Source organism: Frieseomelitta varia, unplaced genomic scaffold (assembly GCF_011392965.1).
Source record: "Frieseomelitta varia isolate USP_RPSP 00005682 unplaced genomic scaffold, Fvar_1.2 scaffold_460, whole genome shotgun sequence".
In the NCBI taxonomy this organism is placed as follows: Eukaryota; Metazoa; Arthropoda; class Insecta; order Hymenoptera; family Apidae; genus Frieseomelitta; species Frieseomelitta varia.
The window spans coordinates 210,649-227,658 of NW_025110213.1; the positions used below are offsets into that span (position 1 = coordinate 210,649).

The following is a 17,010-nucleotide window of genomic DNA, read 5'->3' on the forward strand; positions in this document are numbered from 1 at the left end:
AAAAAAAAAAAAAAAAAACAAAAAAAACGCACTCCCAGTTAAACAAAGAAGTATAGAAGATAAAAGTATGTAACGATCATCGGTACTATTGACTTTACTGTTTTACTTATCTCAGGAGATAAGACAATGACGAAAAATTCTGTAGAAACTACGAGGAGAAGAAAAGGGTAGGGAGATGATGATTAATTGAATGAGAAGAAATGAAAAAAAAAGTGAAAGAAAACCAATTGACATACGATCTTACATGTTAAAATGTATTGTGTATGCCAGAAAATTTGTTGTGTTCTTGTTTTATATTAGGTATATATAATGCAAAGTTGAGTTCAATACTGGCGATTTTAAATTAATAAATTTTTAGTGTTTAATACACTAAATGCACATAAGTATAATGTAACATTCATACAAATTCATGTATGGTTTTTATTATCTTATTATGCTTGAGGAAAACTGTATCCAGTAGTCTTCAATAATGAATGTAAGCCAAACCTTGATTGATTATTTTACATAATGTTGTAAATTGTCCCTTGATTCTGTGATGCTGCGAAAAAGAAAAAGTTATCGACTAAACCATCAACAATTCAGTTTTGTTTGAATTCTGTGACACTTCTGTAAACAAATCGAGGATTGAAGGCGGACGAAAGAGAAAGCTATTAAGCTTTTGTCTCATTGATCGTAAATTTAAATCTAACGATTATTTATATTTACACAGTACTAAGTAAGATGTTGCATAATATTCAAATCGAGTCATTGTCATAATTTAATTTTTTTTTTTCATATATATATTGTGCACACGAAATTTTGCAAAATGTATTGTTCTCAAGGCAATATACACTTAGGGAATTTTTTTTTCTCTTTATTTCTAACTTTTTTTTCGTTTTATTTTTCTTTCCTGAAGAAAAGAAAGGAATAGATATTCAGCTCATTAAATTTCTATCCTTTATGTAACACCCAATACCCAATATTACGGTACTTATATATATGATAAAATATAGATTATACATATATATATATATTATACTATTTATATATAGTGCAATCTTCAAACGATTTTTCATGCAGTATTTGATTATCACAACGTTGCTACATTGTTCAAATTTTAGACTGATTATTAAATATCGTCACAAGTATATGACTTGCATGGTTCTTTTTATAAGATTTCACGAGTCATTTTTATAATACGCAACATTATTGTAAGAGTTTAACAGAAAACGTTGCCCTTTAACATTAAAAAAGCAAATTACATCAAAGGAGAGAAAGAGAAAGAGAGAGAGAGAGAGAGAGAGAGAGCGAGCGAGCGAGCAGAAGCGGGACAGAATTAATCACATACACTTTGATTATGATACACGCTAAATGTCCAGAAGAACATGTATTCCCTTTGATCTCATCTTCGATGTATATTCTCTTTTTTTACGTGTTAACGCACATAAAAAGCAAACGAAGAATTGTTGTAGTGACATCTGTAAAGAATATGTAATTGAAAAACTAACACACTTACTTAGTGTTGAAAGTTTGTTAAATAGGAGAATTTTAAAAAGTTCAGTGTAGCATTGCGAAGAAACAAACCTATGCTCAGATAAGTCCACACACTGCTGATGAACCATCTCAATTCCCACAAGATATCAAATCTATATTCACTATGTTATTATAACATAGAGTGAATTTATCAACTTCTAAGTTTTTTTATGTATCTCAAAATTGTACGATTACCCAAGAAGGAAAAAAGAAAAAAAAAAAGAAATGTAACCACACCTGCAATTTTATATGATGAAAAGGAAGAAAGAAAAGTCATCACGTTATGTTTGAAAATATATTTAAATGAAAAAAAAAGAAAAACGAGGCAATACAACTCCCTGTCATTGTTTGCTAATTGATGATCTTGTGTGTCTCGATAAGTTTCTTTTTAATAAAGCTAATTATCATTCTTGAAACCACATTCGGGATCCTATCTCTTTATTCATAATAATTATATCATAATATTGTTTATGCGATAATTATTTACCATAAAGAAATATTGGTGAAGAAAACGAAAAGATGATTAAAAGATTAATTTTTAATATTCTTTTATATGTATATAATAATTATTACAGAATATCAAGTATATTATTATTATTATTATTATATAATTTCTCGAATAATAGTACTATTATTACCACACTGTTTCATTTCTGATTCGAAATACTCAATATGGTTAATTGTATCAATTTCAATGGCTCCTTCTGTACGTAATATCTTATTACATAATAATTAATGTGTTGCATCTATTAAGCCAGCTAGCGTAGAAATTGCCGCAAAATCAATATGCAAGAGAGTTGCACTGAACGATCACAGCAAGTTGAAAATCAAATGACCTTTCGAAGAATCACCGATAAAGTGGGATCGTGCAGCAGATTTAATTAGTGACTAAATTCGAGCAAAAGGTCAACGCAGAGAGATCACCTGATTCGAATACACGTCGTATCAAAGGGAATTCCTTCGTGTTCCACGTGGAGTTTTGCTTTCAGTAGCAGGGAGTTACCAGGACAACAGACAGACCACAACAAAACATTCTTCCAGTCGCTCCTGAGCTTTGCACGAGAACAGAAGAAGAAATTTGACGTACAATGAGGGAGAACACCAAGTTCATTGTCACCGAGGTGAACAAATTGTTGGGACGCAATTATAATGTCATTTATTTCAATTCCTTGAGCCCAGAGGAACTGCTTCAAGTAAGAATCTAACTCACTCTGAATCAACTCCTTGTCGAGGATCCATAAATTGTTGACTAAAAGGGAAACATAAGTAGAATGAGATAGTTGAAATTAAGAAAATGGAGTTGAGAATTTTATTCGTAAATTAATTCAAACGATGTTATGTGAGGGCTGGGTTTGTTCATGCTAGTTGCATTGTAGGTATTGAAGGAAGTGTTGATTAAGATACAGGATCAAAATGTCAATGCCAGCGACGCAAAGAGTGAAACTCCTGAAGAGACCTCTATTTATATCTTGTCCATCCTCCGTGTTCTTCATTATCACCCTCAAACAGATCCAGTGACCTTCAGGCAAGAATCTGCAATTTTTTCTTTCGTTTCACTTCTTCTTTTATTAATTATGAAGCTTATTAAGAATGATTTCTATACGTCCAAGATGCATTTAATAGTATTTTCAATGTAATATTAAAACCAAGTATAATTGTGAGTTAATTACCTGGAACATCACTTGAAAAACACTCCTCGATTACTTTTATTCATAATGAATTTATGCGTGGACAGACAGGGTCTGATTCGCGGAGATCCTGACACCATTCATCCTATCCTCACCTGGCTTCTGTCTAATGCAGACACTGTTCGGAAAAGGGTTTACTTATCGCGTTTCCTAGTGAAGGTATATACACGTTTCTCTTAAAGTTATTTTTACACATACACGGTTGAAATTATTTCTGCCCTACTCTTCTACGTCATTGTCAATTAGCTGGAGGTGCCCGGTGAGTATTTAGGCGAGCCAGAGGTCTCCGCTTTGTACGAGCAGTATGCGAGTTTGATTGATAGATTCAAAGCGGTGCACAGGGAAAGGGAGATCGGTAGAAAGGTAAAGGATCAGGCTCATTTATACAACACTTCGGATAATTGCACAAGCATTTGTAGTACCTCTAACATTTTATTTACGATTAGAGTTTCGAAAATGCCAGTGAGCTCACTGCCGATTTGAAAACGATGGAGAAGGAGAAAGAAGTAAGGGTATACTCCTTCACGGATTTTTGTTCGTTCTTTTTTCCTTTTTGCTTGCGAGTTTAAACTTTAATTTTAATTAAATGCTTGATTTAGGCGGTAACGATACGTATAGAGAAGATGAAAACGAAAGCCGAGAGCGGGATGCACTTGTTGAACGCCGCACAAGCGTTGCGAATAGAGAAAGACAAGGAACGCGATCTCGCGCTGCAAGAGGAGCAAGAAAGAGAAATAATATCCAGATTACAAGTACAGAGACTCTGGATAATTTAAATTTATAAGAACGTTGATACAACAACGTTCAATAACATAATGAATATAATGATATAATATAATATAATATAGTATAATATAATATAATATAATATAATATAATATAACATAATATAATATAATGAATTTGATTTGATCTCGCGTAGAGCGAAGTAAATTCAAACGTTCCAACATGTTAAATTCAGTTCTGACAGAAATTTTGAAACAATTTTGCAGACCAATCTGCAAAGATTGGAGAGAGAGTTGGAGATTCTAAAGAAAGACAAGAACGAAGTCACTGTTCAGTCGTTGTTGCAACGTTCGTCCGAGGTGATCACCGTCCAGACTATAGTCGTGAATGAAAAATTGCCGGCGGAGATACACGCGAAGAAGAATCACATAAAGGCTTTGAACGCGGTGAAACAGTATCCGTACTTGAGCCCAGACCAGATAACCACTCTGCGAAATAAATTGGACACTGTCGGCAAAGAGATTCAGAATTTGATAGAGCTTAAGGTTGAATTCGAGATCTTTCACTTATCCACTAGCTTCACGTTCGTTAAATTTGACAGGGAATAGAACTTATTTCTCATTGATTTATACAGATTTCGAAGAGCAATATCGATAAAATCGAGCCGTTCCGGCAGCAAGCGGCCGCGGTTGCCAATATCAAAAGGAACGTCCTCGACAAATTGGAAAAGACAACGGGCTCCTTGGAGGAGCTGCAAGAGAAATTGCAGGAGAAGTGTGAACTGTCGAAAATGGCGGTAGAAGACGTTATCCCGAAGGGAGAGGAGTTAAAGAAGTACATAAATCGTTTGAAAACCAGGGGAACGCTTTACAAACATTGTAAATCCGAGCTGACGTGGCTTAACGCGGAGAACAGTGTTTTGCATCGGACAGCTGCCATCTTGGAAAATCAAGTATACTTCTTTTTCTTATTTATTGCAGATCATACACAGCAACTGGTGCTAGTATCTGTTAATTGGTGTAATTTGAATTTATTGATGTAATAACATTATTGGGTAATATCTGGTTAGTATAATCAGTACAGTCAGGCGAAAGAAAGATTGGAAACCGTGAAGAAGAACACTCCGGCAAATTTCACGCAGGATAACGCGTCCTCGATGAATCTCCAACTGATTCGTGACATATCGGCGTTTAGGGCGAGATTGGTCCCATTAATAAATGGTAATAAAACACACATGTAAAAATATAGCGAAACAAAAAATGTATATATACGTGTAAGATGTATTCGAAATGAGGAATTTGAAAATTTTTAATAACGCAGAGGTGCAAAGTTTGAGAGAAAAGTGTCGAGAGTTCGAACAGCAGCAGGAAAAAGTGAAGAGAGCGCAAAACGAAGTAGAGTCAAGCATGAGCACGTCGATTAACAATTTGCAGTCTGAACTGGAGAATAGAAAAGCGAAAATAGCAAAGGTAATTAAGTTCTCGTGTCTCCTAAAATTTATTTAATTATACAGTGAATATTATAATTGTGCGTAAAAGGATGTGGAAGAGAAGGAGAAACTGCGGAATCTTATGATTAAAATGAAGAATATGGAAGAAAGAATAAAACGAAACGTAGAGGTTTGTTAAATTCAATTCATTTTCGTTTGTCTCGTTGTTTGTCTGTAAGTATTGCGTTGTATAGGATCCAACAATTTCTGATCCTGGTAAAAAGATTAAGGAGGAACTAAACTCTGCCATTCAGGCGGAGGAAACGAAGTTAAAAAATTTAATGTTGGAGAAAGAACGTTTAAAACAAACCACCGTGGTAAACGAAAAACAAACGCAGATGTGGAACGATGTATTATCGTAAGTGAAAGCATAGTATATTCTATTTCAGAAAATTAATATTTCAAAACATTTATATATTTTATGTATAAATGAATATGAAATATTCACACGTATGTATTACTTTTTAGCGTGTTCAAGTGTAAAATAAAGTGCGCCGAGGAAAGTAAACAGTCGAATGGAATCGTCGTACGACGAGGAGGAGCGGAAACATTGGTCTTGCAGTAATATCTGTCGAAGAATAAATGTTTTTTTTTTCGTGCCATTATTGGTAATAAAGATATGGAGTTGGTCGAATTAACAAAACTTTAATCACGTAAAAAATACAATTTAAATTTGCACATTTCCACTTAGCAATCTACGAATCAAATTGAAACAGTTGCATGTAGTTAAAATAGAGTTACAAAGTGTAAACCTTCATTGAGTAACATTCTTTAACGTCAGTTTCACAAAGACCAACAATCAATTAATTTGAAGAAAATAGAAGTATGCGCTCTAAAATATTAAATATCACATTTCTACGAAAATTTCTTTTCTGAAATACACACGTCTAAATGTATTCCACGAAACGGTATTATGCTACGCTTGTACATGTTCTTGTATTAAAATACATTAAATATATCTTTTTACAATATGTGTCGAAAGAGCTGAATCCAATGAAGTTGTAACTGTGAAGTAACAAGTGTTTCTCTTCTTAACAAAAAAGCATATTCGCACTTCAACGTCTTTATTTGAAATGAATCTGTTTTTCTTTCGCCATCAAATTCATTTTTATCCAGCTCTAATTGTACATACTAAAGAATTCAGGTTCTTTCGTTTTTTTTTTTTTTTTTTACAATTCGAACATGATTACTTTAATCATTAATATTAAGTGATATGTCATCGAGATCTACGTGTGAACGTGTACTAGTCGATTATTGCGTACTCCGAAAAGGGGAAATCGTACTTCTCCTTCGTCCCATTGATATATATATAAAAGATAGTTTCATTGGAAAAATAATATTTTAGTCGTTTGAGTTGGATGTTCCACTTGGTGCCTATCGTAATTGGGATAAATGCTATACTATTGTCTAATGTTTATGATAATCTTGATAAATGCAATAGTAAAACAATAGTAAAATACTTGTCAAAAAATTGTTTAAATTCTTAAACAATTCTTTCCTTCTCTCTTTCTTTGTCTCGGTTCGTTTGCAATATCATGCAAAACGAGACAAACAACAGTAGCAAAACGTCTAAAATTTTCAGTTTCCTTTTTAACAAGTAAATCGTGCTATCTACACATTTTAACTAACATGTTCACGTGATATTTAACACGTTTACCCGCTACTGTACAAAGAAATGCGTTTTTGATTTACAACGTGTATCACGAGACGACACACAAACTGCATGTTCAACGTTTCTGAGAATACTACAAGGAACCCGAGGTTTCGGGTTGATAGTTAATTATAGTTAGAAATACTGAAATCTTTTGTCTCTATTAATATTCAACGCCCGTAACGACATAACAGACGAGCGTGAACAGTTATGAATAAACGTTACAGATTGAGCATTACAGTAGTACGATTGAAGTAAAAAAATTCTTGCAGTTGCAAATATCATTCTAACCGTCCGCCGAGTAATATTATGCGGTTACACATAAAAGATTTACAGCGTTTCTCAAAGTATGTATATAATGCGTATCTCCTCCCTCACGTCGAAAAGAAACGGAATGAATAACGACCCGATAGTTAACAATTGTTAAATGCAATAAATGTCGACTACAATGAATCATAGTCAGGTAAAAATTCTTGCCTTAGGAAAGTGGCAGTGTTCAGGACTGTTAGATTTACGACATTACCCATAAATCCTTTAACGAGGTGCATTATACCTATTTCAAAACAACGATTACGCTAAAACCAATCTATGTGTAGGTATCTCTAGTTGTAATATACTGCTCAAAATAGCTAGATTTGTATTATCTATATCTGGACAGCCTCAGTTCAAACGCTACTGAGAAACTGAATTTCAATAACGATACTAGGCTATTTTCTCGTTCGTGTAACTCGTGGATTATTTCGAGCAGTATAACGTAATATTCACTTCGCCTACAACCAGAAGATGAAACTCCTTTTTAACCTTTGATCAAGGCTGCGTCGTCTTTGTCGTTGCTAATATTGTTATTATTATTGTTACTATTTTTAGAACCAACCGCGCTCAAAGCTATCCCCAATTGAGCCGCATAATACGTTAACATTATAGAAACCTGGAAAAAAGAACATCTTGACGGATTAACAAAAAAAGAAAAAAAAAAAAAAGAAAAGAATCGGGCAAACTGATACCATACCACAAATATCACCGTATACATACCTGAGAATACGGTAGTGGAGTATGAAAATAGTGAAATCCGAGTAGCGTGTCAGATATGAGGAAACATATACTGCCGATGCAGCTGCATAATTTAGTCCACGTCCATAACTCCTGGCGGAAGAAATACGAAAGGTTTATTCGATGGATATTTCGTATGATGAAAATAGTTACTTGTTCTTCAACACAGTGTTCTTCAACCAGTGTTGGATCATTCAGTTTGCTAAAGGGCTTCGTTTGTTCATTATGAGTGTCTCGATGGAATCCTTTTGTGTAAGAGGATACATCTTCTTTAATCTAGATAATTTAATAAAAAGTTCTCTTGACTCATAATTTATTTATAACACGCAGATTCTTTTCCCCTCTCGACGCCGCCGATGGAAAAAAGGAAGAAAATGCGCGCACACGTGGTCAAGGTGTAGGCCATCCTGTTTCCCACGTGTACACACATAATTCGCTTCACCCTTCGAGCGGATCAGTGGATCACGTTACACCGCATTACAGAACATGCAACTTAATTCATTTACTGTTAACTTTATACCACGTGAAAGCGGAGAGGAAGCAAGTCAAGTGACCCGTGAAGTATCCAGATAGATTGAAAAACACTGTGCGTAAATGAAGCACGATCTTTTTGTTTTTTTTTTTTTTTTCTTCTTCTGTAGTACTTCTCTATTCTCTGTACTTTGTAAAATTGTACTCTGGAGATTGCCCTCCACGCCATGGTGGTTAGTAACACCGTGTAAACCGGTACTCCGATCACCAGAATTCCATTCAGACCAGGCATTAAAGCGTATATGACTGAAAAATACAATTTGATTTCTTTTTCTTTTTTTCTTTCTGCTGTACTTTGTCGAGGTTTCTTCAATTCTCAAACAGGGTGTTTCAACAGTCTTGATAGAGAGTAATTGGCGAGGGAAGGAGGACGATTCTACGCGAAGAGTACAAAGTGGAATTCTTTCATTTTCAAGACGTCTCGTTCTCGGAGAAACCATATTTGACAAATTTACAAATCTCATTGTTCGCATAAATGGGAAATTTAAGTTTCAATCTTTTTTCCCCTCCAGTTATTGAGACATCTTTGTACTTTGTTTCTTCAATTGGCACGTGTGCCTTTTTACAATGAAGAGTCATTGAGAATTATTAATGAATTACCTAGTGAACACATCGCGTATAAAATTGTACCTAGCGCTATGTTAAGCGGTATAAAACCGAACGCGCTGATGTACATGATCTGAGCCAGTGCGAACATGCACATTCCTGGGGTGAAACAACTGGGCCAAACCAATAACGCATCTCCTATGCAACTGAATATCAACCCTGTCAATATTCGCCTGGAAAATGTGTATCTGAAAAAAAAGAATGAAACGGTCAGCCGTATTTAGAATACTCGATGCCATTCCAAGCGAAATGAAATAGCAATGTTTGACAAAAAGTTAGAACAAAAGGTAGCAATAACGATGATACTAGAACTACCTAACATACAATGTTTCCTTAGACGACTATTAACTTTAATAATATTTAATTGCTAATTAATTTAATCAACATTTTTGTTCTTTCACTCTTCCAGGTAGTTCTAATATTGAGACAGATTTCCCATGATGATTCTTTCTCACTTATTTATGAACGTTGATACTACCAACATACAAATATTGATACAAATATTTCCTCGAAGAACGTCACGTCCATCATGGCAGAAATGGGCATATTTCGCTCGACAGATATATATATATATAACGTTCACATGATATAACGACGATACATTGTCATCGAACAATTCAATCAAACTGTATGTTTCAGGTATGTAAATAGTGCCCAGCTCTGACGATGAATCCAAAGGTTTCAAGCGATAAAAAAGCACACAGAGAGAGAAGCAGTGAAGAAATATTCCAGCTTACACTTACATTTTCAGGTGACTTTTTCGGTCGTAATATTTTTTCGATCAATGTTCGTCTTTTTTTTTTTTTTTTTGAACGATATATACATACGTACATATATAAATATTTGTTTATTTGAAATATTGCAGAAATAATATATATATATGTATATATATATATATATTACCGATCGTCGAAACGCAATAGAAAGAAAGAGAGAGAGAGAGAGAGAGAGAGAGAGAGAGAGAGAACGTTTCGTACATTACATAGGAAGAAGAGCAATCATCGGTAAGTACGTCACAAGGCCGACACAGAACGTTATATTCTGTCTCGTAATAAATCGATCCTCTTCTCCGTTCCCAACGGGAAACTGCTCATACAAGACTGTGCGAGACCGAGAGAATTTTCGCGCGAGGAGGATCTGTGGAGTGCGGAAATCGTTGAGAGAAGAACGAAACTGGCGGGACGTTTGAAAAAAAAGACTGTGCCGTGGTAAGTTCACCGATTGAAGAAGGAAAAGAAGAGTGGGCGGAAGGGTGGAAAAAAAGCGACCTGAAAATAAGCGTGTAAGCGAGGTCGTATGACAAATGTTAGCTAGCGCCTATTACAAGTAGCCACGGAAATGTAACACAATGCCCGATTAATTCGTTTCTTCCGCTCCGTTTGCTAAGTGTCATTTTGTCGATACAAAATGTGTATATATATATATATATATATATATATATATATATATATATTGGTGGCTCACAAAAGCATTCGAGTGCTTTTAAAAATCCTTTGGGTAACTGTGTCTGTTGCCTCGTTGATACACAACTATACTTGATATTAACGTAAATCTGAAAATGTACAGTTACACGAAATAATGTAACATGCCTCTTTAATTAGATACTGTACGTTTAAGATCACATGCTTTGTTTTATATATATCTTTGTATATATACATACACACACAATATTATATTATAATGTACATGTAATATATGTGTGTATATATGTATCTATATATTATAATATACATATAATATATATAATAATATTGAATAATATATATAATATTGTATATAATAATATACAATATTGAATATAATATTATATTGTATAATAATATACAACATATTATATTGAATATAATATTATATTGTATATAATAATATTGAATAATATATATACATGTATATTTTAATCTCTTCACGAAGAGTGTGTTGAGAAACTGCGTACGTACTTTGGTGAGCCACTGCAAAGGGTGCAGGTCGATAATAGAGAAAGAAAAAAAAAAACGGGAGAACACGGAAGTGAATTAAATTACCTCCAGTCAATCATCTTCCGGCTTTGTCATTAGAAAAATGCACGTGGGACGCTGGCGGCGCGGGTTTCTAACGATTCTCCCCCGCTTCAGAGTTTCATTTTCTTTTTCTTTTTTTTTCAATTTCTCAACACGTTCTTGAAGCGAAAAGAAGAAAAAAAAAAAAAAAGGAGAAAGGAAAGAAAAAAACAAAGGAAAGAAACAACTATCGTACGAGAGCGTTCGAGTCGAGTTAGGAAACAAAAGATGCGAGACAAAAAAAGAAAAAGGATCGGCGCATGCAAAATTCTTTCGCACTTACTCCTGCGATAAACTAATTCCATGTAGCAGAACAAAGACGATAAGACTTATAATTGGCAAACACTTGAAACATGCCGTCAGCAGGGACGGCTGCTCGGCCAGTAATATAAAATATACAGACACGCTTTTAAAGAACGGGACTAGCTTTGGGCCGACACTTTTTAACTGGAACAGACAAAATCGTGAAATCGGCATCGGACGGCGTGTAAACCGTGAACGGTGTGTAATCTAACACCTCCTTAACCGAGACGCCGAACGCTAATTATCTTTTCTCTTAACCCACTTGAACAAAACCTCTACGTATCGATTACTTATCAACCTGTCGCCTCTGTTTTTCTACTTTGTCCATTCCATTGTCATTCTATCCCCGCTTTGTATAATTCTCTGTTGTTCTATTTATTTTACTTTACCTCAGTTGAACAACATCAATTGGGAACTGGGAAGAGCAAATGTTACCGTTTAATGTTATTCAACATTTTCCAATCAGTGAAAATTCTGTGGTCATGAAAAAAAAAAAAACTGTCAATTCTAATATAGTATTAATGAACTATTCAACCTGAGACACGCCCCCTGGTTATTATACTTATACTTCGAGACAAACAATATTGGTAAACAGAATTTGCTTTGCAAGTCAGATTGAAATTTCAGACGCGTTTTGCAAAATTTTTTTGGCACCAATTGCTCGAGGAGGTGCGTCAACGAAAATAAGCTTCAAATGGGTTAAGATACATTTTGTTTTCTTGATTGTTAAAGGAGTCTCAGTAAACAAAGTGTTAATTAAGAAAGGATGATTTTTTTTTTTGGTTAAATGCATCGTGACTGTGTGTGACATTTGTTACTGCAAACGAGTTAAAGAAGTCGCGCAGGACGATCGAAGGGAGAGAAGAAGTTAATAACTTTGTATTTTAGCACGGGACAAAGAAAAAAAAAAGAGAAAAAAATGATAAAGAGGAAAAACAAACGAGGTACGAGCGATAAGATAATAGAACAGTACATATATTATCATAACGTGATAAAACACAATGCTTTTGCGTTAATTGTTCCATATCCCTGTGCAATCATAATATTTGTCCCGGTTTTAAAGTCCACGAGCCGAATAGAAAGAATGCCTCTATGCGTTAATGACGTTATTAACATTAATGCAATTGTAAATTAACGCGGCGCACGTTAAAATAACGCGAATAATTGAAAACAGCGTGAGTTCCAACGATACGATCCTGAGAGAACGGCCAATTTGAATGATGATTCAAATGGCATGGTACTAAAAGGAATCAGTTCTCAAGGACTGATTTCACTCTTTGTCCAGAGCGAAAAATGCGTTTCGGTGAAACGTCACGCGTTGATTGATCAATTGCAGGACCAGTGGTGAATCTTGCTCAGGATAGTCGATCAGTATTCATTGATCAAATTTTAATCAACACTGGAACTACCAAAACAGTTAGAATGACGGATTTATAATTTCTCTGGACAATTTTACAGATGTAAAGCAATGTATTTAAATGATTTTTTGTAAAACGTGCAAATAAAAGTTTCTGTAGAGTATTACAAGATTGTATCATAAAGCATCATTTTCTTATTCTTTTTGTTTTAACGTTTCTGATGTTTCTGAAATTTTGTGCTTCAACCGTCGGTGGTTCCAGTGTTAATTTTTACGTCGTGGTGAAAGCCAGTGAGATCGAGGGAAGTTGATTCACAGTCGCTTTTGCCAATTGCCATTTCGTTATATGTACTATGTATAGTGCCGAACGGGGGCTGAGTGAACGGAAAGCATCGTAATTCTCGCGGCAAGAGATACGGCGGCGACGATCGATTTCAAAAAGCGAGTCCACCGGGCCCTCCGCGGTGTTCTTTAGTTCCAGCTGGCGGAAACGAACGCGTGAGAACAAGGGTGACTCCTGCAATACTGCCAACATTGGTTATTAATAGTTCGTAAACAAAAGACGAGAGTAGAAACGAGAGAGAAAAAATAAAAAAAAAAGAAAGGAGACAACTTTACTTGTTTAAAACAAAGAGAACAGCTGTTCGGTGGAACAGTTTTCTCGCGCTGTGTTTTGCATCTCTGTGCCCCGCTATGAGGGCAAAGTCAATCCCTCGAGGACCTTGTCCCATGAAAACGAGAAAACAACGAACTTGTTTTGCAACTGAGAACTGTCAAGACGCGGACAATCGGGGGAAGTTGTGCGAATTCGGCGAGGACGATTCATCGGTGAAATCGTTAGATACTGTGAAACAGTTCGTGACAAAGAGAAATATTGCTCACCACTTGTGCAGGCGAAGACATTTTCGATTAAACGGCAATCTTTCGACCTAAACGATAACATGCACCTGACACACGCGATATTTTCCACTGGACTGTCAGCTGCCACACAACTGTCACAATAGGCTGCTCCCCCCACCGCGGCCGAAGAGTTATTTCGCCGCGTGAACAACATTGCTTCTCATTGGTCAACGTTCCAACGGCGGTTCGCGATAGCCAATAGGAATTAGTTTCTCTTTCCTCGATCTTAGAGTCGTTCCTCAAAGTTTCCCACACTGTTTCGCGGCGGGAAATACGAAGTAACAATCGTGCAAACGGCACGAGAATATAGCAGCAACAATATATCTGATACTGGTAAATATTGTTTTCCAAATTAAGTTGAAGCGATTTTTAATGGATATTAATGGATGTATTTTACGAATAAAGACGTGGATATATTCTGTGAATAACCAACGATGATCGTTACGATATCATCGTAACTTGAAATACATCGGATGGATAAAGATGGCGTGTAAATCTCGGACGCGTTGTTTGAAAAGTCCAAGATTTGTGTAATCTGGGAATGAACACTGTAAGAGATGATTCGAGTATTTTAGTAGATTCCCTTGAATTTGTTTTAAGCTAGAGTAAAGTGTGACTATTAATAAATGCATATGGATCATATTATCTGGTTTGAGTACAATAACTATTGTGACTATTAATAAATGCGTATGGGTCATATTATCTGGCTTGAGTAAAATAATTAAATACAGTCAAAATGCTCACAATTATTAGAGAATAATTCATTTTAAATTTTTTGTTTAGTTCTGCACGCTTTTTTGGAATTCTTCCACCATGGTTTATTTATTTGGTTGATTCGGATCTTGAATCACTTTGTGATTTTTTTTAAGGACAGAATGTACTCACAATTAAAAATGATAAAAGTAGCTGAAAATTAAGTCGATAACGAAAGAACATCGAAAGATAAGAAGATGCATTTAAAGGTGTTGGAGTATCGTTTGACTGTCTTAAAAATTTGAAAACATAAACAGGGCTGTATAAATCACACGCTGTTTAATTAATATTTTACGAAATTTAAATATCTTTTTCACTTAGAAAATCTTCTCTATCGTTTTCAATCAAATGAAAAAGTATTTCATATTTTCAAAGAAATTATAATGTAAAATGCAGATAAAGAATCGTGTGTGATACGTTATAATTTTGAAACGTTGAAGAATTCTTTGATAGTAGAGAGACAAACGCGATTATCAGGACATCTCATGTACTTTTGTTCAGTTGCATTTTATTAAGTTTGTGAATGTGCGAAGAGCGAAATATTATGTCTTATGAATGAAATATTTTTTGGTGATTACTGTTAAGAAATAGCCGATTGGATGTTTCCTCTTTGTTGAAATTTCGAATGGTAATTTTGATGGTAACGCGTACATCTAACCTAATACAGTGCTGAAAAACATCTATCGTGTCTGTCAGAATGTTGCGAACATTCATATGGAGGTTTAACTACCAATTTAAACAGCATGCTCGTAATTTTATGATAAAGGTAACCACTTTCCGAGTTACTCATTTTTTAAAGAATTTATTTTTCTCTTCTTCTGCAATATAACCAAAATTTTGCTCAAAGCATCAGCCAGCCCTTGGACTGAAACATCATGTAACCAAACTGCCGGTCATACAACACGTTAGATATAAATCTGGCACTCCGATTAATACTATTATATTATTTGTACCACAACAGGAGGTACATAATTATTTCTGTTATTGCTATATTATTTTATCAAAGTGAAATTTATCTAAATTTATCTAATGCTAGTTACTACTTCTAGGCATGGATTGTCGAAAGAATGGGAAAGTTTCACAAAGTGCTGAATCCAGGTTTAAACATTCTTGCGCCAATAATTGATAGAATTAAGTATGTCCAAAGTCTAAAAGAATTAGCCATAGAAATACCTCAACAAAGTGCAGTTACTTCAGGTATATATTGTTAATCATTTAAATGTTATGAATATGAATACAATATTAATTATGGTATTCTTTTATTTATAGATAATGTAACATTAAATATTGATGGCGTGTTATACTTGAGAGTAGTTAATCCATATTTGACTTCATATGGTGTCGATGATCCGGAATTTGCTGTGGTTCAGTTGGCTCAAACCACAATGAGATCCGAGTTGGGAAAAATATCTTTAGATAAGGTATTCAGAGAAAGAGAAGAGCTTAATGTGGGTATTGTTGAAAGTATAAACAAAGCCAGCGAAGCTTGGGGAATAGCGTGTCTACGATATGAAATACGTAAGGTTGCATGAAGAAACATTTTTGATTTGAAGTCAAAGTTACTGTTACTTTAATTCTTTGCCACAGGTGATATAAGATTACCTCAAAGAATACAGGAGGCAATGCAAATGCAGGTAGAAGCGGAGCGCAAGAAGAGAGCTGCAATTTTAGAATCAGAAGGAACTAGGGAAGCAGAGATAAATATAGCAGAAGGAAAACGTTCAGCACAGATTCTGGCATCGGGTAATTGTAACTATGCTTTTATTTACGAATACTTTATTTTATTTAGAATATGATAAATGATTTACTGTAAATCTCGTTACAGAGGCTGTAAAACAAGAAGAAATAAATAGAGCAATTGGTACTGCACAGGCTTTAGTGGCCATTGCAGAAGCACGTGCAAAAAGTTTAAAACTTGTAGCAAATGCTCTCAACATGTCTGACGCAAAAAATGCAGCAGCATATAGTATAGCTGAGCAATACGTTAAAGCATTTAACAAATTGGCAAAGGTCAATAATACTTTGATTTTGCCCAGTAATGTTTCTGATGTGTCTTCCCTAGTAACGCAAGTATGTTGAGGATTTGAGATCATATTTGTTACTTCATAGATTGTACACTGCTATATGTAATTCATATTTTCAGGCAATGACAATATACAAAAAAGTCGTGTCTCAATCTACATTAGGTAGCTCCAATGGGAAAGAAAGCAATGTTGACGACTTGGACGAGTCCTTTGAGTATTTCAGTGACAAAGAAGAAGCAGAGAAACACAGCAGAAACGAAAGAACAACTCCTAAAGTATTGCAAAGTTGAATATATTTGTACATAATATAAATATATTCTGATTTCTATTCTCTGTCTTTTGTAACTCTATTTTTATGGAGATGGAGAGAAATAAATAATTACA

The 17,010-nt window shown here is 34.8% G+C and overlaps 4 protein-coding genes across 7 annotated transcripts in view; 3 read left to right on the forward strand and 1 right to left on the reverse strand.

Moving 5' to 3' along the window:
* Positions 1-12,971, forward strand: part of LOC122532595 (ubiquinone biosynthesis O-methyltransferase, mitochondrial) — a 21,630-nt gene extending 8,659 nt beyond the window's left edge. The window contains exons 5-6 of the mRNA XM_043661486.1: positions 10,263-10,265; positions 12,504-12,971. Coding sequence (XP_043517421.1) covers positions 10,263-10,265; positions 12,504-12,727 — 227 coding nt within the window. The 3' untranslated portion in view covers positions 12,728-12,971. The remainder of the gene's footprint in view (positions 1-10,262; positions 10,266-12,503) is intronic.
* On the forward strand, positions 2,204-6,386 carry LOC122532585 (intraflagellar transport protein 81 homolog). Of its 2 annotated transcripts, none has more exons than XM_043661465.1 (13): positions 2,204-2,705; positions 2,889-3,037; positions 3,248-3,359; positions 3,447-3,563; positions 3,647-3,706; positions 3,800-3,952; positions 4,193-4,471; positions 4,561-4,878; positions 4,996-5,146; positions 5,247-5,395; positions 5,465-5,545; positions 5,610-5,773; positions 5,884-6,386. In XM_043661465.1, exons 1-13 carry the CDS (start codon positions 2,601-2,603, stop codon positions 5,978-5,980), a joined length of 1,935 nt encoding a protein of 644 aa, XP_043517400.1. In that variant the 5' UTR covers positions 2,204-2,600; the 3' UTR covers positions 5,981-6,386. The 2 variants fall into 2 exon arrangements, with proteins under 2 accessions (XP_043517400.1, XP_043517401.1); XM_043661466.1 differs by having other exon boundaries at positions 2,204-2,633.
* LOC122532598 (lysoplasmalogenase-like protein TMEM86A) lies at positions 6,048-14,071 on the reverse strand. Of its 2 annotated transcripts, XM_043661500.1 has the most exons (6): positions 13,832-14,071; positions 11,573-11,736; positions 9,248-9,441; positions 8,778-8,893; positions 8,099-8,209; positions 6,048-7,994 (listed from the first exon to the last, which is right to left on the reverse strand). In XM_043661500.1, exons 1-6 carry the CDS (start codon positions 13,850-13,852, stop codon positions 7,863-7,865), a joined length of 738 nt encoding a protein of 245 aa, XP_043517435.1. In that variant the 5' UTR covers positions 13,853-14,071; the 3' UTR covers positions 6,048-7,862. The 2 variants fall into 2 exon arrangements, with proteins under 2 accessions (XP_043517435.1, XP_043517436.1); XM_043661501.1 differs by lacking the exons at positions 11,573-11,736; positions 13,832-14,071 and adding an exon at positions 9,997-10,014.
* Positions 14,072-15,036: 965 nt separating this feature from the next.
* Positions 15,037-16,960, forward strand: LOC122532611 (stomatin-like protein 2, mitochondrial). Of its 2 annotated transcripts, none has more exons than XM_043661522.1 (7): positions 15,037-15,368; positions 15,450-15,566; positions 15,652-15,799; positions 15,872-16,120; positions 16,190-16,345; positions 16,428-16,672; positions 16,746-16,960. In XM_043661522.1, the coding sequence occupies exons 1-7, from the start codon at positions 15,300-15,302 to the stop codon at positions 16,914-16,916; spliced, it is 1,155 nt and encodes a 384-aa protein (XP_043517457.1). In that variant the 5' UTR covers positions 15,037-15,299; the 3' UTR covers positions 16,917-16,960. The 2 variants fall into 2 exon arrangements, with proteins under 2 accessions (XP_043517457.1, XP_043517456.1); XM_043661521.1 differs by having other exon boundaries at positions 15,037-15,365; positions 15,444-15,566.
* The last annotated feature ends 50 nt before the right edge of the window (positions 16,961-17,010 follow it).